The sequence below is a fragment of the Gopherus evgoodei genome, chromosome 22, assembly GCF_007399415.2.
Source record: "Gopherus evgoodei ecotype Sinaloan lineage chromosome 22, rGopEvg1_v1.p, whole genome shotgun sequence".
NCBI lineage: Eukaryota > Metazoa > Chordata > Testudines > Testudinidae > Gopherus > Gopherus evgoodei.
In genome coordinates, this window is record NC_044343.1 from 11,099,607 (window position 1) to 11,124,997 (window position 25,391).

General features: G+C 54.9%; 1 protein-coding gene across 1 annotated transcript in view; it reads right to left on the bottom strand.

Moving 5' to 3' along the window:
- Positions 1-25,391, bottom strand: part of LOC115638606 (nuclear receptor ROR-beta-like) — a 37,126-nt gene that overhangs the window by 7,401 nt on the left and 4,334 nt on the right. The window contains exons 2-6 of the mRNA XM_030540415.1: positions 4,554-4,639; positions 3,857-3,998; positions 2,983-3,396; positions 1,881-2,002; positions 932-1,064 (exon numbers count right to left, since the gene is read on the bottom strand). Coding sequence (XP_030396275.1) covers positions 932-1,064; positions 1,881-2,002; positions 2,983-3,396; positions 3,857-3,998; positions 4,554-4,639 — 897 coding nt within the window. The remainder of the gene's footprint in view (positions 1-931; positions 1,065-1,880; positions 2,003-2,982; positions 3,397-3,856; positions 3,999-4,553; positions 4,640-25,391) is intronic.

The following is a 25,391-nucleotide window of genomic DNA, read 5'->3' on the forward strand; positions in this document are numbered from 1 at the left end:
TGAGATGCCCCCTGGGCCTCCCACCATCACCAGTGGTTTCTGACGGGCTCCTTCATTGGCTCTGGGTTCCAGCTCCTGCCAGTTCTTGGGATCCTCCTCCCCACCCACTCCACCTGTTCACAGTGGGAAGTGGGACCTGCATGTGTCAAGAGGTGGGAGATTCGAGGGGGGCAGCGGGGCTCAGTGTGTGCTAAGAAGGTGAGCCAGACCCACCTCAGTCTGGAAAAAGAGCGAGGAAGAAGAAGGGATGCAGATGGGGGGGGAAGGTGAGGGTGAGGATGAGTAAGAGGGAGAAGTGTTGGTGGGGGAGAGAGGAGAGAAAAGCAAGGAGAGGGGAAGAGAGAGCAGAGAAGGGAAGGAACGAGGAAGTGGCCCTGTGGACATCTCCCTGTTGAAATCCCAGGCTGAGCCTCCAGGAGGTTGGACTAGATGACCGCCTGAGGTCTCTTCCAACCCGAATCTTTCACGAGGTGCAACGCGGTGGGGAGAAGGCGGCTTTCAGCCATTCTTCAATCTGGGCTGCTCTGGGAAAGGCCCCGGCGTAAATCAGAGCAGCCCCAAGGGGCTCTAATGTACAGCAGCCTCTGGAGAGCAGCTTATGGGCTTCTCCATAGATCAGAGCAGCTCAGAATCTCCATAGTGCTCTGTGCTAAACTGCGCTGAAGCCTTTCACATTGGCTCCGCCCCCTCCCACCCTAGCCCCGCCCCCACCCAGCACTGAGGTTCCGATGGGGGCATGTAAGGGCCAGTTAGGGGGCTGTGCCTGGCTCCTCAGCCCCTGGGGCACTAGGCCAGCCCCATTGTGCTGCCTGGGGACCAGGTCAGGGACCAGACTATCAGTGCCTAGAAGTCTGGGGGGGATTTTGCTGCCCCAACAGGGCGTGTGGAGGAACCTGTCTGCGCAGTGGGGTCTGTCTCCCCGCTCTCTCACCTGCTTTGAGGAGGATGATCTGGTCATTCTGGCAGAGCTCCATGAAGCCGTCGATGCGCTTGGCGAACTCCACAACGTACTGAATGGCGTTGGAGATCTGCAGGGAGCACTGCTGCCACATGGTCTCGCAGCTCTGTGAGCACAACAGGGGGTGAATCAGGCGCAGCCAGCTCCCTTCCGCACATCACTCTCCCTCTCCCCCCACAACGTCACAGGGGACCAAGCACCGAGGCTCCTTTTTGTACTGTCCCATCATTAAACTTCAGATGAACGACCCCTTGAAATACAAGAGGCTTCACAGAGCCCTTAAAGCAGGGCTTTCACGCTGCCTGCAGACTCAGACAGACATGTCTACAGCAGTGACACTTGGTTCTGGGATATTACGTCTATTTCACAATATTAAGGCTAAAGGTATCTGGTTCTCTCCCCGCCCCCCAATGTTCGCCCACCCCCTGAAACGTTAGCTTGGATTTTGGAGCTCAAGGAGATGGCTTCTGGAAAGAGCCCTGCCTTGCTGTGACAGAACCTGGTTCACCCCTGTCTCCACTCTCCTGCCCCCCAGGTGATGGTCCGGAACACCAGGGTACATGGCCTGGGGATTCTGCCACACCAACCCTAGGGCATGTGCACCCCACAAAGCTGTGCTCCTCCACTCGCAGATCCACGCCATGGAGTTCTGCTCCTAACCACAGCGTGGCTGCCTGCTCAGCCGATATCCCTTCCCTGACCCCATCCCCACGGGCTGCACAGCCTCTCCAGCTGGAAAGCTGCCAGCCCACTCCTGGGGCGCCACGTATGATGCAGCTGGCACCCTGAGACAGAGGGGTGTCCCATGATGAGCTCCCATACGTGCGCCCTAACCCCTGGGGACTGGGTATCTAGAGCAGCCTGTTGTGTGGGGCAGTGAGACACAGGCCCCAGGGCCTGGTAGGAAGCAGGGGGAAGTTACCTTGTTCTGCAAGCTCCTGATCTCCTCCTGAGTGTACAGCATCCATGCTAGCCTCTTGAGCTCCTCCGTTGTGTACTGGCAGGTCTCCAGGTGGGACTTGACTACGTTCTGAGCAATCCGGTCTGCCGAAGCAAGCACAAAGCACAGCTGAGACTCAGGGCCTGGGGCCTACGTAGGCAGCCAGGCTTCCTCAAAGGCAGGGCAGCCCCAGGGACTAATGCAGCGCATAGGCAGCCCCAGAGCTCCTGGCGCATTGCCAGCATAGCCTCTGAGCTACGGATGTGTTGTGATGAGCTGTCGCGTGTCTGTATGTGCCACTGCCTTCTCCTGGGTGGAGTCAGAACTGATCCAGCTGGGTGTCTTAGGCCCTATAGTGCCAGTGGGGATTCTCTTTAGCTCAGGTGCAAGGGGGCTTTGTGCTTTCAGAGCAGGAGGATCTGGGGTCTATCCTTGCTACAAAGTTCTTAGCTGCCTGGGGTTTGTTACAGGATTTGTGTGTTGTGAGTAAGCTGGAATTCAGGCAGTTGGCTGATCAGTGAGGTACGGGCTGGACTGTAGCTTAGCAGGGTGTGGGGCATGTTCTGGGTCTCAAGGATGTTAGGAGCTGAGTTTAGGGGGGGGACAATCTGCCTCCTGTCGCTGCTCGGTTCTGGTGGAAGTGGGAGAGGACAGTTCCTGCCACAGCTGCTCTACTCCTCCAAGGGCTTTCTCCCGCCTCCATCCTTCTAGCAAGGGCTGCATTAGCCTTGCATGGACACACTCCCACGCTTTAGGGGGGTGGGTGCCAGACTCACAGGGAGGGGACCACAGGAGGCTCCAGGAGAGCGCAGGACCAGAGACTGGGAGTCCCCACTTTATCTTCTGCTATCAGCATGTAGCCCCCGCCCCTCGGTTTAGGGGCAGTCCCACATGAGATGATAGCCTACTACTGCTCCCATCTAGCAGAAATGCTCCTTTAGCTCAAGCATAGAGGCCTGTGCTTTCAGTGCTGGAGGTCTGGGGGTCAGTCCCACCTATAAGCGGTTGCTCTGAGCCCTGCAAAATTCAGCTCATGCCTTCTCTCATGTCTGAGATGGGGGGCGGAGGGGGGGCAGGTACTGACCGATCTCAAGCATCGAAATGTCTGAGGCGAGCTGGCTGCCCTCCAGGGTGCTGTGGGCAAAGAGGCCGGGCTCCAGCATCAGCTCGTAGATGGACTCCTGTTTGATGAACTTGGCATCGCTGACGTCCATGCTGGACTGGTCGGGCGAGGGCTGGGCCGAGGTCAGGAGGTCCAGGTTGTAGTAGGTGCTGCCTCCATCAGGGGTGAGGGGGAAGTCAAAGAGGAGCCCATCCGACAGCAGGGAGATGTCGTCCAGGTCCGAGACCCCGCTGCTCACGCTGGTGGGGTAGACCCGTGCCAGGACCTCGGAGTCATCCTTGGAGACCCTGTTCTGTTCCTGGTTCTGCTGGTGCTTCTGCACTTCTGCATACAGGCTGTCCCGCTGCTTCTTGGACATGCGGCCAAACTTCACCGCTGGGGAGAAGGAAGCAGGGCCGGTAGGTATGGGTGCGTGGATGGGGCGCAGTGGCAAACGAAGGGTTAACAACAACTCCATTGCCCCCCCCCAAAGCAGTGGCCAGAGGAGTAGGAGGGGGGCAGGGCAAAGCCCTGGGGCTCCAGGGCTGGGGAGATTATTTTGGTACATTCCAATGATGGGATGTTCCCCTCCCCCAATTTGATTAGCAGCAGCGAGCAGAGGCCCCATCTGGGATCAGGGCCCCCACTGTGGTAGGTGCTGAGCACACAGCTAGGGGGACAGTCCCTGCTCCAAGGAGCTTACAGCTGAAACCGACGAGACTTACCCAAGGTCCCTGGCACAGCCAGGAATTCAAGAGTCCTGGCTCACAGCCTATTCCCCACTGAGCAGCCCAGCCTGCAACTCCCTGATTCCCCAGGGGCCCAGCTGACTCCCAGGCCTTGGGAGCAGACTCACCGTCACGCGACATGCCCAGCGCCAGACATTTCTGCAGGCGGCAGTGCTGGCACCGGTTCCGGTTGGTCCGGTCGATCAGACAGTTCCTCTGGCGCGAGCAGGAGTAGCTGGCATTATTCTGCTGGCTTCTCCGGAAGAAACCCTGCACGGAAAGGACGGGTCAAAAAGGGGTGTGTGTGTGGGGATCCCCCACGTGGTCTCCACCTGCCTGGGGAGTGACTGGAGGAGGGGTCTTCCGAGGGCGGGGGCACCTGGCCCATCCCAACCTAAGCTTGTTCCTGGGGAGACGGTTTCCTGTGCTTTGTCCAGCCTTGGCCCACACACAATGGGACTGTTCCAGAGTGGGGAGGGAGCAATGCCAAACCCAGGGGAGGGATGAATGGGTGGGGGAGGGAACTGGGCCAGCGGTGGTGCTAGTAGGATGGTGACCAGAGCCAGGGAGGTGCCATGCGATTTGTTCCCAGGCAGCTCGACCAGCGTATCCGGCTCCTGCCCGGCAATGCTCCTAGGCTGGGACCTTCAATGGGAGCTGACGTCTAGCTGGTGTCGGCTCCTTTGCAAACCGCTACCCCAGTGCTGGGCGAGCAGACGGCTCACGCCAAAGAGGTTTGTAAACCATCCCCTGAATCACCAGGCTGGGAATGCCCAATTCCTTACACCTGCCGAGTGCCAGGGCCAGACAGAGCCCATCGCTTACCTTACAGCCTTCACAGGTGATGACGCCGTAGTGAATCCCCGAAGACTTGTCTCCGCAGATCTTACATGGGATCACTTCGATTTGGGCTGCAGCCAGGAGGGGAACAAAACAGACAAGCCCAGGTCAGTTCAGTGCGGCGTCTCTCTCTCTAGAGGACAGAGCAGTTAAGACACTTGGACCTCGTGCGGAGACAGGGACCTCGCAGCGCTTTACAAACAGACATTAACGAAACCTTCTGGGAGGTGGGTCGCATCATCCCTGTCTTGAGGGAAACTGAGGCACAGAGCTGGGCTGTGACTTGCTCAAGGTCAGCCAGCAGGCCAGCAATGGAGCTGGGAACAGAACCCAGGCTTGCTAATCCTGTACTCTAGTCAGTAGATCCCACCGTTTAAACCCTCTGAAATGATCCTCTTACGAGTCCAGCCCTCCTGCTCAGCACACCTGGGAAACAAGCAACACTAACTACTTAGCTCGGCAGCAGACGCTCTCTTCCCAGCCTCACTCCAAGCACCGCAAGACCCCGCCTAGGCCCTGTTCCAAGTGGCCACAGGATCCCTCCAGGTTTTCCTCTTCCTTATTCCTGATGGTGAGTGAGGAGGCCGAGGGGCTCATTAACACTTGGCTTGATTCTGTACCTGTGCTAGTTGCACTGATAGTCATGAGTGGATCTGAGCACTCAGAAGAGAGGGATCTCTGCCTGCGTGGATCCCACACACCTGCCCTGCCTGGGTCTCTTTGCAGGGACTGAAGCCTCGAACCTCTCCATCTAAAAGCCCATATTAAACATCCAGACCTGCTCCACCCACTAGAGAGAGACAAAGTGCTACTCTGCGCTAGCCTGAGGTACACACCCAGGCGCAGTCTGTCTGCAGCGCTTAAATGGCCACTTTTCTCCATCTGTTTTATGGCAGGCTATCAGCCTTGCACGTATTTGAAGTCCTCTTAATCTCCTCTTTTCTAAACTAAACACACCCAGTTCCTTCAGCCTTTGCTCACAGGGCTTGTGTTCCATCCCTTGGATCATCTTGGTCGGCCACCTCTGGATCCTCTCCAGTTTCTCTACATCCTTTCTATACATTGACGACCAAAACTGGACACACTTCTCCAGCTGAGGCCTAACCAGCGCCGAGGAGGGCGGTACTGTCACCTCCCATGGCCATGCGTGGCCTCTGTTCATACAACCTAAAATTGCATTTGCTTTTTTTGCAAGTTGAGGTGGTGATCCACCATAACTCCAAGAACCTTGCCCAGCCATTGCCACCAACAGCATGGAAGTCCTGAGCTGCCCCAGGGGTATAGATGTACAAGCATTACAGACTATTGGGGCAGCGTGCTCAACAGCGGGGATCGAAGGGGATCCAGAACCTGGGTTACCTGCCTCGATAGGATACAGTACAGGAGCAGAGGATGAATCAGTACAGTGAATAGGGCTGCAATTCCCAACATGCTCAGGAGATGGCAGTGACGTGCTGTTCCCAGCCATTAGGAGCTCTAGGCTGGATTACAGCTGGGTGGGTGCATGAAGGGAAAGATCTCACTCTTAGCAGCGGTCGCAAGGCAAGGACAAGGATTTCACAGCTCAGCTGCACAAAGACTCGCCGCCCCCTGACCCCCAACACCCACCCTCCAGAGCCACATCTGCCTGTGCTGAAACTGGCTCCCCAGCCCCCTCCCTCTCCGTAGCTACCAGTTCCCGGTACGGGGCTGCCCTGCATGTCCCGGACACGGGGTAACGTGCCAGGTGTACCAGCAAGCACTGGTGGTGCTTCAAACCCTAGGCCTCCTCCTTCTGGGTGGGCTCCCATTGTCTGCACACGCAGCTAGCAGGGAAGGGTCGAGCAGGGGCGAAATGGGGCAGGTCCCAGAGGCCATGGGTGTAGTTAGTTGCAGGCACCGGATATAATCCGTCAAAGGCAACAGAGAATGCAGAAGGGTGCTGCAGTTTCATGGCTCAAAAGGCCTCCTGGAGGGGGAATCCCTATGTCCCCTGTAAGTGTCCCCAACGTTGCAAGAGGGAGGGCTGGAGCTAAAAGAACTTGGCTTGTTTAGCCTAAGTAAAAGGAGAGCAAGAGGAGCTCAGATCGCTCTCTATAAACACATCAGAGGGATAAATACCAGGCAGGAGGAGGATTATTTAAATTTAGCACCAATGTGGACACAAGAATAAATGGAGATAAATTGGCTAGCAACAAGTTTAGACTTGAAATTAGGTGAAGGTTTCTAACCATCAGAGGATGGAAGTCCTGGAACAGCCTCCCAGAGGGGCACTGGGGGCAAAAAACCTACCTGGCTTCAAGCCTGAGCGTGACAAGTTTACGGAGGGGATGGTATGAAGGGACGGCCTACAAAGGCGTGTGGCCCATCGGCGACAGCCAGTAGCAAAAATCCCCCCCAGCTGGGGAGATGGGACCCTAGAGGGGGAGGGGCTCTGAGTTACTGCAGAGAATTCTCTCCCAGGTATCTGCCTGGTAGGTCTTGCCCATATGCTCAGGGTCTAGCTGATTGCCATGTGTGGGGGTGGGAAGGAATTTCCCCGCCAGGTCAGACTGGCAGAGACCCTGGGGGGTTTTCGCCTTCCTCTGCACCATGGGGCCGGGCCACTTGCAGGTTTAAGCTAGTGTCAGTGGTGGATTCTCTGTAACTTGATGTTTTTTAACCACGATTTGAGGACGTCAGTAACTCAACCAGAGGTTGGGGGTCTCTTACGGGTGAGATCAGACTAGATGACCATGATAGTCCCTGAGAGTCTATCAGTCTGCAGGGGAGCCTGGGCTGAGGCTGCTGGACACAGACAGACCCTGTGGTCCTCTCTGGCTCTCCAGCTGGCAGCCTAGGGTCACTACACAGGGCAGCCCGAAGGCCCAGCCTGGATCCGGCAGCCGCGGACTGGGATTGCTGACTGCATGTAGTTCTGGGGGGCGCTGCCAGCAAGCCCAGTCCCCACAGGATGTCAAACTACCCCTGCAAGCCCTTTGTGTCCTGGGGTGCCGCCTGGTGTTTGTGTGCATGATGCCTTTCACGCCATCTCTGCTGGTTGGCTTGTCTCGGGGATAGAGCACTGGGACTCAAGTCACCTGGGTTCTGGCCCCAGCTCTGCTGCTGGATGACGCTGGGCAAGCCACCTCCCCTCCCCCTGCCTCAGTTTCTTCATCTGCAAAATGAATGATACTGCCCTCCTTGGTAAAGTGCTTTCAGATCTAGAAACGAGAAGTGCTATGAGAGCTAAGTATTATGGTATTTATTTGCACTGCAGTAGCACCAGGAACCCTAGTCACAGACCAGGACTCCACTGTGCTAGGTGCTGTACAAACACAAGGAAAATATGGTCCCTGCCTCGAAGAGCTTTCGGTCCAAGTATAAGATAAGAGACAACACAGACAGACAGGGGAGCACAAGGAAACAATGAGCCAATAACAACAAGCCATCTCTGCTGCAGCTGAAGTCATTCGGGTGTCCCTGGTGTGGTGGCTGGCCTGCCCATTGGGACAAGCATCGGGATAGGGTCTGGTCATGAAGAGGATGCTGAATGGGCCTGATTCTGCTTTGCACCTCCTGCGCTGATTTCCACAGCACTCTGCAGGATCGGGGGCCCCTGCAGTGGGGGTGCATGTTGACCCGCCAAGGCTTTGGTTGTGTGGTTTTAAAACCAAAAGACCAGGCAGGAGGCAATGCAAGGCAGGTACCAAGGCAGCCGGTCAGCCGACTGGCCCAGCTGGGCAGGCCCTGGGCACCACAATAATGGAAATAGCGGGGATGGAGGGGTAGAGGCAGGGATCTGACATGCAGGAGTGACACCTGGAACTCCCAGTGCCTGCGCCAGTGGGACCCAGCTGTGTCTAGGCCAGGGCTGGGCTTGTTCCCAGGATACTGCGTGGGAGGGGGCTGGGAGTCTGTGGCTAGAACGACTGGGCCAGATTCTGACCTCACACTGGTGTTAAATCCAAAGTATAGTCAGTGGAGTCCCACCAGTGTGAGACTCAGGGTGTCTGTGGGCTCGGCCTGTCTACAGCACGTTTGTGTCCTGGACTGCACGTAGGGTGGGAACATGTGGGGGGGAAGGGAATGGAGCCTACCTGCACAGTTCCTCTGCCCTCTTTCCCCCGCCTCCAAAACTGCTAGTGGGGGGCACCCCGGATAAGGAACATCAGGGGGTTTGGAAGCACTCCTTTCACACAGCTCTGTCTTTGCAAACATCCATGCTCTGGGGCGGATGGAGCGGGGGCAGGAACAGGCCTCCAGATGGGCTTATCAGAACCTGATTAACAGCTGCATAATAACCAGGCTTTTCATTACAGCCAAGGCATTGCCGCAGGGAACAGCTGTGTGTAGAGAGGACGGCTGCCTTCAAGTGTCCTGTGCCTTGGAATAAACCTCTCAGCAAATGCTCAGCTTTGCTCCATCCTTCCCTTCAGCACAAAGTAAGATCCTCTGTTCCTGTGCTAGCAGGATTTCTGAATGCTTTCCAAGCCACTAGAAAAAACGATCTCTTCACCCAGCACTGCAATGCAGCCACCTCTGTGATAGAACACGGCAGCTGTTTAACAAGGCACAGCACCGGTTTAGCCCAGGAAGTAAAGAAAAACACTGAATCCACCTAAAGGAATTTCTGGAGGGAAACTGAGTGGAATGAGCCAAGCTGGCATCTGGCCACAACAGCAGGGTTGTCTCTAGCAGAAAGAGCCACGGAATCCTGAGAGATCATAGTGGTTAAAACCTGGGTTTTACATCTCACTTGTGCAAATGCCTGGTAGAGAAAGGAGCCACTCCAGAGGGAGTGCAAAGAGAAATCCAGTCCAGAGCTTGCTTACGACTCTCTCCCGTGGCACAAGTGAGCTTCAGCCCAGTTTAGAAGGGGATAAATAACGGGTGGATTCCCCTGCCCACCTGCAATGACCTTGGGTGGAAATACCCTGGAGTGGCTCTCTCTTGTCCCCTGGGGCCTGATCCAGTGGAAAGTCTCTCACGGACATCACTGGCCTTTGGAACGAGCCCCTCGAATGGTTCCCTGCCGCTAAAGCCCCATGCTGAGTCCAGGGCTAGAGGGTGCCTCCCGGCAGCCGGAGCACGGCCCTCTTCCCTGCGGCTGTTGCAGCAGGCTGGGTTTCCAACCACGGAAACAATTTGCCAGTTGGATTCTCCATCCCTGCAAATCTGGCAGCGTTTCTAGAAGAGCCGCTGTAGTTCACACAGGACGGAACCCAGTGTAGTCCCATTGGTCCCTTCTGGCTTGGAAATGATGAGCCTAAGGGGTCTGCTTGCAGCCCCTTCCCTGCAGCAGGCAGCCACCTGGGACCAACACGGAAAACAGCCTTGGCAGCAGACCCCCCGGCAGCACTGCTCTGCATCCGCTCTCCCAGCCTGGAGGAGGGCTTGGCAGCCACTCTCTGCTCGGCTTGTGCTGAGCTGCTAACAGGGTTCAGCCCCTCCATCTTCCAGGCTGCCCCAGATCCAGGGGGTGATCTCCAGCCCTCTCACCCAGGCAGCCCTTGGCCTTCTGGGTAGGCATTACATGGGCCCTGCCGCCTGGGAAATAGTAGATACCATTCAGATCAGGCCTTGCCCATTACATCGCTACTGACTCAATGCCCTGTTGTGACACTAGGGGGCGCTCGTCTGCCATCTTTTACATGAGACTTTTAAACCAAGGTCCTGGTCAATCATGGTCATTACAGATCCCAGAGTGCTTTTGGCTCCGCCACGGTCTTGCTTAAATCCCCAGCTCAGATAAGTCCATTCTGCCTCCCTACATTCCCCTCTGCATTTCCAATGGGTTTTTCTTTATTAGCTATTGCGTGGTGTTGCCCCGAGCTGGTAAACAGCTGCTGTGTTCCAGCCCAGAGGTGGCTGCATTTCAGTGGCAGGTTCAGTGCTGTGTATAGTTATCCCGGGTGCTTTGAGGTCCGTTGAGATGAACAACACTAGGGAAATCATCATCTTTATTGTTGTTGTTATTCTCTGGCTCCAGAGGCTGGTTTTGTACAGCTCTTTGTTCTCCCCCATCTAACCCATGTTTTCACTGCACCTTTCATCTTAGAGGACCCCAAAGTGCTTCAGAAACTAGAAGCCTGGTTTTTGGAAGTGCTGAGCACCCATCAGTTCACTTGAAGTCAATGGGAGCTACGGGGGCTTAGCAACCCCCCAAAATCAGACACGATATCCAGGGATTCCTCCATCCACCGCTGACATGCGGCCACCTCTGGGGTGGAATGAAGCAGCCATCTTCCTGTAAGGAGGATAAGGTTTTATGTCCACAAGCCAGATCCCCTAGTGGCAGAGTGCCCCCTAACTCCACCTTTGGACCAGGGCTCAGCTCTCACATGGGGTGAAGAATGCCCCCTAGTGAGCGTGCCATCTACATGCTCCTTGGAGGTCTCACCTAAGGACCGAGCCCACCAATGCCAGCTGAACCTCACAAGATCACATCTCCAGGTAGTACCATCCCTGGCCTGTGCTGTTTTCACCCAGTTGTGGTTAGCTGTTCGGCTGTGCATGTATGTTCGCTGTATGTGCTGCACAGAGAGCCAGCACAGCAGACCTCGAGCGAACTGCCCAATGACCACAAGATCCGTTAAAGTACGAAGGTGCCAGGCCAGGTTTACTGCCGACAAAGCACAGTAATATCACTTGGCAGACTCTACAAGGATATTAAGACGTGTCTGCCTGTGACAAAGGATGCAGCTCAGTAAATGTGGGGACTTTTCATTCTCCCCTCAGCTGGACAAAGATATTCTCTCTGAGATACCTCTGTATACATTCTAGTGTCCCCCACCAGCTGCCCGGGACTCTGAGAAATGTAACTAGCATCCAGTCCAGCGTCATCATGGGTGGCTCTGGAATTCCTGCACGACCACATGAGAGAAAGTGACCCAGCTACGCAGCTCTCTGGTGTCACTGGTGGGCAATGGGGCACCCTCTATCATTCAGCCCTGCTGGGAAAGAGATGGACAGCAACTGGTGCCCGGACGCTGCTGTCGAATGCTGGGGACGTTTCCGAGAAAAGCTGCTGTGAGCCACGTGTGCCTAGATTTTCATCTGCTCCGGTGACCCGCCTGGGACACGAGGTGCCCAGGAGATGCTCAAGGAGTGCCAGGGGTGAGGAGCCAGCTCCCTGCTGACCCTGCGGCTTCCCATCTGCTGCCAGAGCCCAGCTGCTTGGAGAAAGATGGGGCCCAAACACAGAGACACTAGGGGATCCCACAGTCAAATACCTCACCCGCTCTGGCTGAGTGAGTGGGGAGCGGGCGATGGGGGGCTCAGAGGATGGAAGTGAGTCCAAGTAGGAAGAATGGGGGGGACAGAAGTGGGAGCCCACAGCAGGTGAGGAAGCAGAATGGGGGCAGGGCAGGTGACAGCATACCAAGGTGACGAGCATGTTATAAACACAAGGCATTGGGTGGGTGGAAGGGTGTGCACAGAGAGCGAGAGAGAAGAGCTGTGCAGTATGCAACAATCCTGCAATCGTGGGTTGTTGCCGCTCTGTTTTCTAGATTAATCCAGCCCAACATCAGTAAACCAATCAGTCAGAATTCACCCAGCACGGGATTTCAGGACATCTTGCCAACTGTCGTCAATGAAGCCACACAACTGCAACATTTGACAGAGGGGAAACTGAGGCACATGCTCACTTGCAGCCAGGGCCTCAAGTGGAAATGGGTCCCAGGAGTCTGACCTCCCTCTTGCCTGCCTCCCCACCAAGTGCGTACATGTGCGCGGAGCTCCAGTTATGTAAAGCCCCAGCAGCAGGGGGCCCTGGCACAAAAGCCCAGCAGTTCGTCACGCAGCGATATCAGTGAGCGGAGAATCTCCCTCACAATAACAGTACGGGGAGAATGATCTTTTTCCCTCAGAAAGATTGAGTGACTTACCCAAGGCGCCTGGCCTTGAACCCAGATCTCCTGAGTCACTAGTCCAGGCCCCGCTCACAAGAGCATCCTTCCTCCCTACAGCACAGTGTTAACCTTGTTACTTGTCCCTTTCTCAAGAGTGACCGAGAAGAAGCTTTGGAGACTTCCCTTCATAAAAAGAACACGGCTGGACTACATGGTATGGTGCAGTGGAGGGGTGCCTGGGGTGTCTACACAGCCCCTGCCATCTCCTGGCTTATTATACTAACCGCTGGCTCTTCCACTGCACTTTCCACCAGGAGATCTGAAAGCACTTTACCCAGTATCATTATCCCCATTTCACAGATGGGCAAACTGAGGCACAGGGTGGTGCAATGACTCACCCAAGGTCCCCCAGAAGACTAGTAGCAGAGCCAGGACTAGAACACAGGTCTCATCAGGATACCTGCCTCTCTGAGGCCAGCGGCCCACTTCATGAGATGCACAGACTGTATGTACTGTGAGAGGGAGACTCCCTGCAATGCTCATTTCCCATCGCAGGGGCGCCATTCCCAGCATGCAATGCTCCTATCATCTGTGTCTCCCATCACCCTGATTCTACGATTTCCTATGGCCTAGGATTCCCAATGACCCGATAGAGTCTCATCTCATGTGTTTGTGCATGAGTGTTTGTGCATGCATGTGTCTGTGTGTACGTTTGTGCATGTGTGTGCACGCGCACATGGATTTGTGCATGTGCCTGTGCGCTGGTGTGTGTGCATGTGTTCGTGTGTGCATGTATTTGTTCATATGTTTGTGTGTGTACATGCATTTGTGCATGCGTGCATGCACATGGATTTGTGCGCATGCATTGGTGTGTGTCCATGTGTTTGTGCGTGTGCGTTGGTGTGTGTACATGCGTTTGCGCGGGTGAACTGGTGTGTGTCCATGCGTTTGCCGCACATGCCCCTTCTTTTAGGCGAGGGTGGTTTGGGGTGAGGATGGGGTGGGCTGGGTATAAGCCCTTGGGCCACCCCGGCAGGAAGTGGCACAGGTGTGTCAGCTGGACACAACGACAATGGGATGGCAATGCCAAGGGAGGGATGCACATTTGAACCTCGCTCCATACCTCAGCCCAACCCCCCACCCCAGCCGACCCTCCCCTCCCACGAGCAATTCAAAAGGAATTGAGTTTGTTTGAGGACCAAGGTGGGAGCCGTGGAAGAGAACCCCGGGCCCAGCTGTGCTGTGTGCGAGGGCACCTCTGAATGGAAGGAGGGTTGTCAGTCAGGCTGGGAACTCCGAGAGGGACAAACCCTGTGTACTTGTGCAAGCACACGTGGGAGTGTGCAGCTGAAGCTGGGGGGCTCTCTGTCACACGGGGGGCGCTGACAGGTGGAACATGCTGGACTGCAGCCAGGGGTGGCTCTAGCCATGGTCCCTGGTCCCACGGATTCAGCGTATCCGCCGCTGAATTGCCGCCAAATCTGCAGGACTGGTGGACCTCCCACAGTAACGCCACCGAAGGCAGCCTGACTGCCACCCTCGCAGGGACCGGCAGGGTTCTCCCCGCAGCTTGCTGCTCCAGGCACCCGTTTGGAGCTGCCGCTGACAGCAGCTGAGGCTCGGTGTGTATATCATTTGAACCAGGAAGGAGTTATTAGGGGAGCGTTTCATTCCCTTTTATCTCTTCTCTTCCCCCATGCCTGGCCCTGCTCACTGGCAGGTCAGTTGGAAGATGACAGAGCTTGCTTCCAAAAGCATCACCCATTCATACATGACCCAGGCCCTGATCCTGAGCCCGCGCCTCCCCCTGTGACCAGCTCGGCAGGTTTGATATCTCCGGGGCCCAAAGTAAGCGGAGCCAAAGAACAACAAACCCACCTCATGCCAAGCTGAACACTGACAGATCATTTGCCTTCTAGAATTGATGGGACGGCCTGGCAGGAAATCCAGCAACTGGAGCAGATGCCAACATGCCCAAGCTGTGACATCACTGCCATGCAGACAGTTCTGACTGCACAGGTGTACATGGATACGACTGTACGTGAACAGAGTTGGAATCAGTTAAGCCATCTGCAACAGACTGGACTCTGAAGGCACTTTGATTTCATGGTGTAACACATGGACAGCACAGAAGAAACTAAAAGACTAAAGGTCCAAAAAGACCTATAAACAATCCACTTCCCGGAAGAAACAGGGCAGAAAACACCAGGTCAGAATTAAGGTTATTAAGGAAATTATACATTTCCAGACTTCCAATCTGTTTTTAATCTTGAATCTGAGCTGAGAATTCTCTGCCTTTCGATCGGCTATGAATAAAAACAATCAAATGTATTTGTATTACGATAACTTCTTCAGGTCCTCATCAGGATTGCAGCCCCTTGCACTAGGACGGACACATGGGACAGTCTAATGAGAGACTCTTCTTCGGTAACTGACGTAGAGATACAACCTCAACTCGAACTTTGTGGCACTTGTGCGTGGAGATGGCCTTTAACTGTGCTCCTGTTTGTAACGTATCGCTGAACCATTTTAATACAAGCCAGAGCAGAACATGTCCCAGTTATCCCCGTGTACCCTGTTAACCCACAACTGAGAGTAAACAAAAGGAGGGAATGAAACCAACAGCTGGAGCTGGTGACTTCTTGGAAAGGACAGGGCTCATCTTGTAAGTATCAAATCCAACTTCCCCGCAGTGTCAGTTCTGCTGCAGGCGCTACAGCCATGGTCCCCAGCGTGCTGGCATTGCACGGAGACAGAGTGTGTGGCCTCGTACACAACTCTACAGTGCTGTACAGAGGCAAGCAGCCCCCCGAGGCAGGATGGCCCAGTGGGTAGGGTGCTAGCCAAGGACTCAGAAGAGCTTGGGTGAGTTCCCAGCTCTGCCACCCTGGGCAAATCTTTTAGCTTTTCTGTGCATCTGTTCTCCATGCGTGAACTGGGCATAGTGGCCCTCACTGGGACACTGGGAGGAGAAATACATCGTAGAGTGTGTGTTTTCAGACGATGATGGCAGCCAGCGGCTAAACCAAGGGGCTTTATAGGTGACACCAGGCACCTGTCACACTGGCTGTCCTCCCCAGCCCTGGCAGTGAACGAGGGGGCAGTTACCCATGAAGTGGGTCCCACTGGCCCCTAAACAGAGCATGAGGAGCTCATGTGACACACCCAGGGCCAATGGCAACAAATTGCCTGCGCTAACTTCTAGGCAATACCATTGTAGCATTTACTCCATCTCTTTATACAGCCCAGGAAGCTAAGGTCTCCCGTGCGTCCGAAGCCAGAGGACAAGGGCTGGGCATGTGTGGATTCATTAGCTGTTCTCTGTTGCTGACAAACATGGATTCCTTACAGCAGGAAGTTAGGGAACATAATCTGATTCCTACATGGAGCAAGCAGCCTGCTTATTGTGAGCTCAGGGCCCTCAGCCAGAGAGCGATTCCATCCTCCCAGCTACCCAGCAAGGCACTTACCTGGCCTTCACCACCCTGCTATCTGAGCACCTCGGTGAGGGATTTTAACTCTCCCCTTCCCCACTGCGAGGTAGGGAAATGTTACCCCCTTTCATAGATGGGGATCTGAGATCCAAAGAGGCTGTGGATCAAGGGCTGCACCATAGTTGAGTCCCAGGCCAGCACCCTAGCTGGTCAAGGAAGGATTCTGATGGCTACAATGGAGACTGGTACGTCCTCTGGGTCAGTTCCCTGCTCTGCCACAGACATTTCATGTGACCTTGGGAAAGTCATTTAGAACCAGATCCTCAAAGCATTAGGGACCTAACTATCCCTGAGGAGCTGACCCTTAGCCTCTCTGTGCCTCAGTTTCCCCCTCTGTGCCATGGGAAAAATAGCCCTGCCCTGCCTGCCAAGAAGCGGTGAGGATCAACACACTGATGACATTAAGCAGTCGGGGATGGGAGCCAGGTAAGTGCCTGGGACTGACAGCTGGAGCCTCTTCCAAACACTCGACCGGCGGCGGGCTGATGCCATGAATTATCCTGGTTTTTAACGAGGTGTTTACGGGACCATCAGTGGAAGGGGTCAAGATTAAAAAAAACCCAAACCCAGCCAGCAATTAAAATGTCCCAGCCTTGGCATTTGCTCCCTCCCACTGTCAATACGTCTTGCCTAACTCCCTGAAACCACACGGGTTATATAACCAGCCTGAGCTAAACATAACGCTGACGACACCACCCGGGACCCGCCCCGCTTCCGCACGCTCACTGGGCCAACTGGCTTGTTTGTCGACTCTGTGCCGGCCGCGGCTGGTCCCTGGGCCTGTCAGTCAGGCTTGGGCCAAGCTCATGAAGTCATGCTGTCCTACTAACACACTTTCAGCGTCTAATATCCCTTAACGATGCGCTTGCATAAGCCGGGCCGCTCTGGATTAACTCTTCCTGAGCCAGGGGCGCTTTCACTGCTTCCTGCTGGTCTTGCCTTGGCCGACTGGGTCTCTCTCCAGCCGCCCCCTGGCATCAGGGCTGAGCTGTGGAGAATCAGTTATCCGGGGACTGGGAATCTCCGACTGCTCCCTGGCGGGCAGCAAGGAACTGGGAATCAATGTCTTTCCAGCTCTCACGCCCTCTCTCCCCACTGCACCTCCACTTCTGCAGGGCGACTCCGATTTACAGCGGCGTAGCGTAGGGGAGAAGCAGGCCCTGCCTGCTGTTGCCTGCTCACACCTTGTTCCTATCATTTCATACCCCCCAAGTGGGAGTGCCAGAATCGGATCTCACCTGCACCAGTGTAAATCGAGAGTCGCTCCACCGACACATAGAGAGTTACTCCAGGTTCACCCCGGCATGTGACCCAGACCAGAGTCTGTTCCAGAGTCTATATGCCTAACAGGGAAGTGGCCTCAGAGAAGCGTACACACGGCTGAATGCAAAGTGGGGTCCCTGCTACAGTGCAGATGGGGGCTGGGATCTCCTGGGTGCCCTCCCCTAGGAAGGGATGTACGAAATGTGGATATAGGGTTGCCAACAGTCCCTTATTACAAGGGACGTCCCCTATTTTTTTATCTCTACAAGATCGAGAGTTGCTGAGTGCTACAAAAAGCAGCCAGAAAACCCTCTGCAAATCTCACCAAACTGGGTGACTGGGCAACAGAATGGCAGTTGAAATTCAATGTTGATAAATGCAAAGTGATGCATATTGGAAACAACAATCCCATCTATACATATGCAATGATGGGCTCTAAATTAGCTGTTACCACCCAAGAAAGAGATCGCTGTGGAGAGTTCTCTGAAAACATCCACCCAGTGTGGAGCGGCCGTCAGACACACGAACAGAATGTTGGGACTCATTAAGAAAGGGATAGAGAATAAGACAGAAAATATCATGTTGCCTCTGTATAAATCCATGGCACGCCCACATCTTGAATACTGCGTGCAGATGTGGTCGCCCCATCTCAAAAAAGATATATTGGAATTGGAAAAGGGGCAAGAAAAATGATTAGGGGTATGGAACGGCTTCCGTATGAGGAGAGATTAATAAGACTGGGACTTTTCAGCTTGGAAAAGAGGCGACTAAGGGAGGATACGATAGAGATCTCTGAAATCATGGCGGGTGTGGAGAAAGTAAATAAGGAAGTGTTATTTACTCTTTCTCAAAACACAAGAACTAGGGGTCACCAAATGAAATCAATAGGCAGCAGGTTTAAAGCAAACAAAAGGAAGTATTTCTTCACACAACACACAATCAACCTGTGGAACTCCTTGCCAGGGGATGTTGTGAAGGCCAAGACTATAACAGGGTTAAAAAAAGTAGATAAAATCATGGAAGATAGGTCCATCAATGGCTATTAGTCAGGCTGGGCAGGGATGGTGTCCCTAGCCTCTGTTTGCCACAAGCTGGGAATGGGCAACAGAGGATGGATCACTCAGTTATTCCCTATTATATTCATACCCTCTGGGGCACCTGGCATTGGCCATTGTTGGAAGACAGGATACTGGGCTAGATGGACCTTTGGTCTGACCCAGTCTGGCCGGTCCTATGTTAAATGTAACTGAATCCTGGTTAGTGTTGTTATTAACTGATAAGATCAGGAAGCGGGATGGGGATGTTAAGAAAACAGTTCCTTATTTTCGACATACAATGTTGATAATCCTGCGTGGATACTTTTGCAGGCTCGGAAACACAACTAAGTGTCTACTCCACATGCCCACGGCCTAGCTGGGAAAGAACCTTTCCTTTCCTGTCTGGAAGAGGTGTCCAGTCTCAGTAACTCTCTTCCTCCCCGCCTGCACACATGGCATTTCTCCCTGCACTTCCCAGAACACTGAAACCAAGAGATGGCCACCCTTCACAGTCCCGGTTCCTGAAAGCCGTGCCAAGCAGCTGGGGCCGAGGCTCCGCTGAATGGGGACGCGCTGCTCGGAGGAGACAACTCCCAAGGTTTTGGCAGAGCAGGCAACGCCCTCATCCAGGCAGGAATTGGCACCAGCATGGGCGACCCAACTGCATTCCTCCCAGGCTGGCAAAGGCAGCAGGGTGTGCCCTCCACCTCATCCTATTCCTCCGCCTGCTCCCAGCCCCCCAGCTAAACATCCCCACTCGTTGCTGGGATATCGCTATAAACAAAACAGGGTGGGGCCCTCTCTCTCCGCTGGGCCCATCCAGAAGCCCCAGGGCACCATCCATGGAGCGGCCGCAATGCACACACATGCCAGTACTTTGCTACCCGGCAGGGAACGCTTGCCTCCCTGGAAGCAGTGAGCTAGTCCTTGCATGTCTCGCTGTAACAGGGAAAAGGAATGGAGACACAGCCCCATGAAGAAGTGCAAAGTTCCCTCCAGGAGTTCCAGCGAGTCATGTCCTTGGAGTCGGGGCTGTGCTGGCAGGACAAAACAGTCTGGCCTATCTGTCACCCTTAGGGACACAGTAATGTGGGAGACCAGCCTTCATACTTCAGGGCATGAGCTGATGGCTGGCTGGGGTCAGGAAGGAAGTCCCTCTGCCCAATGTACAGAACAGTAGAGTATAGCACAGAGGTTATCCTGTAGCAGTGTCTAAGGTAGGATATTGGGTGCGATGGAGTATCAGTGTGTTATGGGAGGATCTCATGGAACATGCCTTGGGGAGGGCATGGTAGAGGGTCCCTTGATCTCTGCTGGCAAGGCAGGAGGGGGTCCTCCTAATGAATATTACATTACTGAAGTGCCCAGAGGCCCCGGTGAAGGTCAGGGCCCTGCTGGGCTAAGCACTGTAGGTGCACAGTCCCTGCCCCCAGGAGCTTACAGTCGCTATTGGCCCAAGGGTGGGAGGGGAAATGCAAAGAGAGGAAGGGCTCTGCCGACAATCCCCGGCAAAGCCTAAGGCCCAGCTTCTCAAAGGGATTTACGCACCTTTGATTTCACTGGGAGTTAGGTGCTTAGATCTCCTTGAGGAGCTAGGCCTGTGATTCCTTCCTGGGCTCCAAGCACTCTCGCCCTCCGGGCTGAAGCGGCGCCTCCTGCTGCCAGTCGTGGAGTCCTGCTCTGAGCAGCAGGGCGGAGCTGGGAGGTTACTGGCTGGCAAGGGGCTGCGACTGTGTGAGGATGGAGTGTGGGGGAACAGAGAGGAAAGGAGGGGAGAGAGAGCGACATCTGGGATGGGAGGGGGTGCCTGCGCTCTGCCCATTCCCTTCCTGTTGGGGAGCTGCATTGCCGAGCCATCACAGCGGGGGGCTAGGAATCAGGGCTCCCAGCTTGACTACTGATTCACAGCGGGACTGGGGACAAGTTACTTCCCTGTCTCCTGCCTCAGTTTCCCCTTTGACCTGCTTTGAGATCGCTGGGGAGGGGAGTTGTGTGCATTGTGCTATTTTCTCTCCCTGTGCCCCTGAATCCCTACCCTTCTGTCCCCAGCCCCGCTGTGGGTACAGGACACCTCAGCTCAAGCATTGGAGCTCCCTGCATCCTCCAACAGAGACGGATTGAGAACCAGAAATCCCACAAGGGCTGGCTGGCCAAGCTTCCCACAGATGCTGCTGGAGCTGCTTTGCCACTGCAGGGCTCCCTGGGAAATCGGATGGGGAGTGGGGAGCACCATTCCCAGCAGCTGGGCCCCACCTGGCTTCCTTTCCCATTTAAATCCCAGCAGAAGTATCAATACGTCAAAGGGTTTTGTAAAGATTTGGGTCCCCCTGCCCCTCCCCGCATCGCCTCTCTATGTCCCCCATATTGTGTCCCTGCCACACCAGGGATCAGTCTCATAAATCCCAGCTACTCGCATGAGGCTTAGACACCCCGAGCGGTCCCGTGGCCACACGAGACCCTTTCAAATTGAATCCCGGCTCTCTGTTATTTCATAACCGAATGCCCAGATTGCATGGAGCAGCGCCGGGGTTAATTAAATCAGATGGTGTCTTCAGGGATGATGTAATTACGAAACATCTGGTGGGTGAACAGGAAGGAGGAAAGTTTGTAATCAAGCCCCAGACTCCCTATTGGTTATGAGACACGCACGTAGAGATGGAGTGCTGGGGGCAAAGGCTGTGTGGTCTAGTGGTTGCAGAAGGTGACAGGGAGGCTGGAGGTCTGCGGCACACCCTATGGGCCCTGCCTAACCCCTAGACCACACAGCTGCCCCTCTGCACAGGATCGGTTGCCCTAGGCCCAGCTCCCCGCTTTGCACGTGCAATGCCCCACGCGGACGCGGCGTTGCTCTCAGCTGTGGGGTGCCTCATTGCAGAGGCTTTGGGCAGCACGGAGCGGACACTGACGCTGGCAGAGCCGAGATCAGACTCTCCCTGGCCTCGTTTCCTACTGGAGGAGTCTGGTTAGGCCGTCATGGCGTCATGGCGCAGCAGCTAATTACCCAGCAGGCCTGCGGAGAAAGTAGGTCCCTGCCCCATCCTGCTGCGGGGAATCAATGCCTCCGAACAGGGCAGGGGAAGCGAGTGGCAATTAGTGTCCGTTTCCCCCAGCACTTGCCTTCGTGGAGCCCACCGCTGCATACAGCTCAGGCCAAGGAGTCAGCGGGGGCAGGGGAGAAATTAGCTTTAATGAGGAAGATGATGGTGCAGCTCAGCAAGCTCCCTGGGATGAAGGCTGGTCCATGGAGGATGCTGTCAGCTTCCGCCCCCTGGAAGCCCCACGAGGGCTCTGGGATGTTTGGAACAAGGGCCATGACCAGCCTGCTCTGCTGGCTGGCTCGTCCAGGGTAAATCTTGGAGGTTTAGATGTGTGGGAAGCTGGCTGGTTGGGTCTCCCCGCCGCTGGAAAGCCCATCTGAGAGTCCCCATGTCCCTAGAGGTAACTTCCTCAGCTTCCCTGTTGCCAAGGACGCCATGATCTTTCAATGTCACCAGCCAGCCTGGGGAATGCAAATCTAGCTCAGGTCATGCCAAGAAGAAAAGAGCCAGACCCAGGGGGTGGAGGGTAGGGAGAGAGAGTAAGTTTGTTGGCGAGAGTAGGAGTGGGGGGCTTTCGCGGAGGGGAAAATTGGCTTTAATGTGGAAGGTCCTGTGAGCCGGAGGACTGGGAGCTGCTCACATTCATACGTGTCACTAGCAGAGCCAGGGCCAGCACTCATCACCTGCTGCCCAGTGCCCCACGGCTTTAACCATTAGCCCCCGCTCCCTTCTCAGTGCGGGAACAACGTTCTAGAGTCCTCAGCTGCACTTCGCAGACCACTTGATCACAGTCCTCTCCCAGACCCGGAAACGGAGCCCAAGAGTTCTGATTGGAAGCCACCTCTTCTAACCACTGGACACCAGGACAGGTGAGGAGACCTGGCTCCCACCCCCTGTGCTCTAAGCACTAGACCCACCTCTTTATCCAGAGCTGGAAACAGCACCCAGTATCCTGACTCCCACTCCCCCACTCTACCCATTACACCATACTGCCCTCCCAGGGCCGGGGCTGCTACCTAGGACTTGTGTTTCCCAGTCCCCTTCTTCATCCACTCGACCCTCCCAGAACCAGAGCTAGAACCCAGGTCTAACCACAGCACATTGACAGCCATGGGTCCTGCCCTTCGCTGGCAACCGCCCCCCGAGAAAACAGGGAGAGTCTGAAACCTGCCCTTAAATTCTCCGTTCTTTGCTCCTCCTTAGATCGCGTGGGCCTTTTTCGCTGCAATTATCGTTTACCATCATTTGCCGAGGAGCCCAGTGGCCTCTGGGCACAGACATCCAAGAAAAAATTAAAGTGGCTCTGATTAAATATGTTGTTGTTTGTATCTTCTAGGAACTCGATATAGAAGAACTCTGTGATCCCCCATTGGCTCCTCTACCCTGCATTCCCTATGGCCTCTGAGCACCTGCCTCTGGCGGCTTTCAAGGCTCAGCTGCCCACTCGAGATATCCAATTACATACCAAGAACAGGCTAATGTGTACCTGCCCCACTGCCTTCTGTTGGGTGCAGAATGGAGTTCTCAGATGGGTGTCATAGCCCCTATACTGCTATCTCTGCCCTAAGATCCTCCTTCAGCTTAAGCAGTAGGGCCCTGGGCCTTTGGATCCGCAGGATCTGGGTTCTACCCCTGCTGTTGCTAGGAAGTTCTGTGTAACAGCCAGGAGGTTACTGCTGTAGGTGGGTAGGGCTCTGTAGACTCCATGTCCTGTATCTCCACTAACCCACTGCACCAGTGGCCAGATGCGGGGCCATCCAGAGATTAGGCTACAGTGCAGCAAGGGAGGGAGCATCTTTCCCCCCAAAGGCTGGTAATCTCCCACCAGGTTCCTGGGGTCCCACCTTCATGCAGCTGCCCTGGCGCTGACTCCCTGACTTGCTTCAAGCGAGGTGGGGCCAGGCCAGAACGAACACCATGATGCTGTGCTTGACTCGGTGACAGGGGGGTGCTGTGACATCGCTGCCAGGGGCAAATAAACCACTTGCGGTGGCAGGAACTCTGCACGGAGGGGCTGCCAAACACACAGCTGGGCAAATTCTCCCCCCACTGGCACCGCCCCTCCCCTGTTCTACATGTGTCTTTGACCTGAGATGTTCCAGGCCATGACAGATCAATGGATCATCTACTCCAGGCCAGCTCTTTGCTCTTGATACACCCCAATGCTCAGTTAATTTCTAATAGCCGGGTCATGGGAGGAGAGCGATGCTGCACCCCAGTGGAACTCCACGGGCTTCCACTGGGGATGGATCACACTATCTGGGGGCTCTTCGCTTGGCATTCAAAAGTCAGGCAAGGCTAATAATGCTGGTTGGGTGGCTGGGGTGGCTGTCATCAGCCTGACAAAGTGCAGGAGGAAAACAAAACCTCTAAGAGATGTGGGGGCTGATTCTGAGATGTGCTGCTGAGCACTCCCAGTGACTTGAGCACCCTCCACTGCAACCAACGGGAGCCTCCTAATCCAAGGGCGCCTCATGCATTCTTATCCAAGTGGATCAGTTATTGCAAGTGGGCCGGCCATTTTCAGAGACACAGGAGCCGCAGGGGGTTGGGGCTTGATGTACAATCTTCCAGCTCCAGGCCCGTCTTCCTGCTCAACAAGACTGGACTGATCAGCTGCTCACAGACCTGCGGCAGGTGCTTCTCTTGAGCAGCTCTTCAGCGGCAAGTCCGAGTCAGAACCAGAGGGTGCTACTCTGAGCAGGCAACAGCAGCGATCTCCCTAAGCAGTTTAACCAAGTCGGGATAGAAACCAGTTTAATTTAATCAGTGCCACCCCTTTGTGTGGACGCGGTTTCCAAGTGCCCAATACCGATTTAGCCTCAGTTGGTTTCTTCCCAGCTTACGTGAAATATATCTCAGGTGTTCTTCAATCCCTAGAAGACCTCCCTGCTATGGTGGTGCATTCGATGTAGCTAAGTCAGTTTCCACGTCAGTTTAGTCACATTGGGACTGTTTTCTCCTATGGACAAGGCCTTCAGTTGGAAGCTCCTGGGGGCAGGGACTGTCTTTTCAACACACGTGTCTGCGCAGCGCCTAACACAATGGGGTTCAGCTTGCAGACAAAGAAGAGGATGCGGAGGCGAAGTCGTGCCTGTGCATGAGAGGACAGAACTGAGCCCCGCTGAGGTAAATTCAAAGCAGAGGGAATCTTTCCCACTCCCTACTCGGGGTGCTGGGAGGACTGGCTGCCTGGGAAGCATCAGTTCATATTGCAGCCCTACTGAGGCTCTGACACAGTTTGGGAGTCGCTCCCTGCAGCGGGATTGCCAGCTTTTTTTCATTCTGTTTGGCTGGTGTCGCTCCAACGTCCTTGAAACCCTGAGTGGAGTTTGGGAGGGACTCCGGGGAGAGCGTGGCTCTGAGGCTAGAACTGGGGGACTGGTGATCAGAACTCCTGGGTTCAATTTCCGTGACATTGAACAAGTCGCTTCCCTTCTCTCTGTCTCAGTTCCTTCCTGGGGACAAAGGGTCCAGTTCACCTCTGAAACGGGCGAGGAGCCAGTCTGCTGAAGTTAACAGAGCTACACTGGCATAAGCGAGCTATTATAAGGTTCAACAGGTCTGACCAAGGGGTAGCCAGGGTTAAAGAACGTGCTTTGAGATCCTCAGCTAAATGTGCTAGAACAGGGGGACGCACACTCCTGGGGGTAGGCAGAGCTCTTCCAGGGGGTCCATCAACTCCTCTAGAGATTTGCCTAGTTTTACAAGAGGCTACGTAAAAAGCACTAGCAAAGTCAGTACAAACTACAATGTCATCCAGACAATGACTTGCATCTACTGCTCTAGGTACCACCCACTGACATGGAAGGACAGTATTTCTATCCCAGTGGATTTATTCTATAACGACACGGTGAAAACGAGAAAGAAGCAACTGTTCAGTACCAATGTGCTGTGACACTTGTATGGTCAGGTCTGATTTTGTGAGCAAGGCATGTTTAAGTGAGGTGAAACTTGTGGGGGACATGAGACAAACCAGACTCAAGGGACAGCCGTCCGGAAAGGTTGGGAGCCACAGGGTCCTGCTGCTGACAGTGGCTCTGGGGCTCAGACGAGGGCTCATCCATCTCCTGAGCTCACGAAGCAGCATGCTCTCCCTTAATAACAGGATGGTGCAGCTGGCTCCCATCGGAGCTCGTCTCAGTCAGCCATATGGGAAGGGCAGGATGGCCGTGAC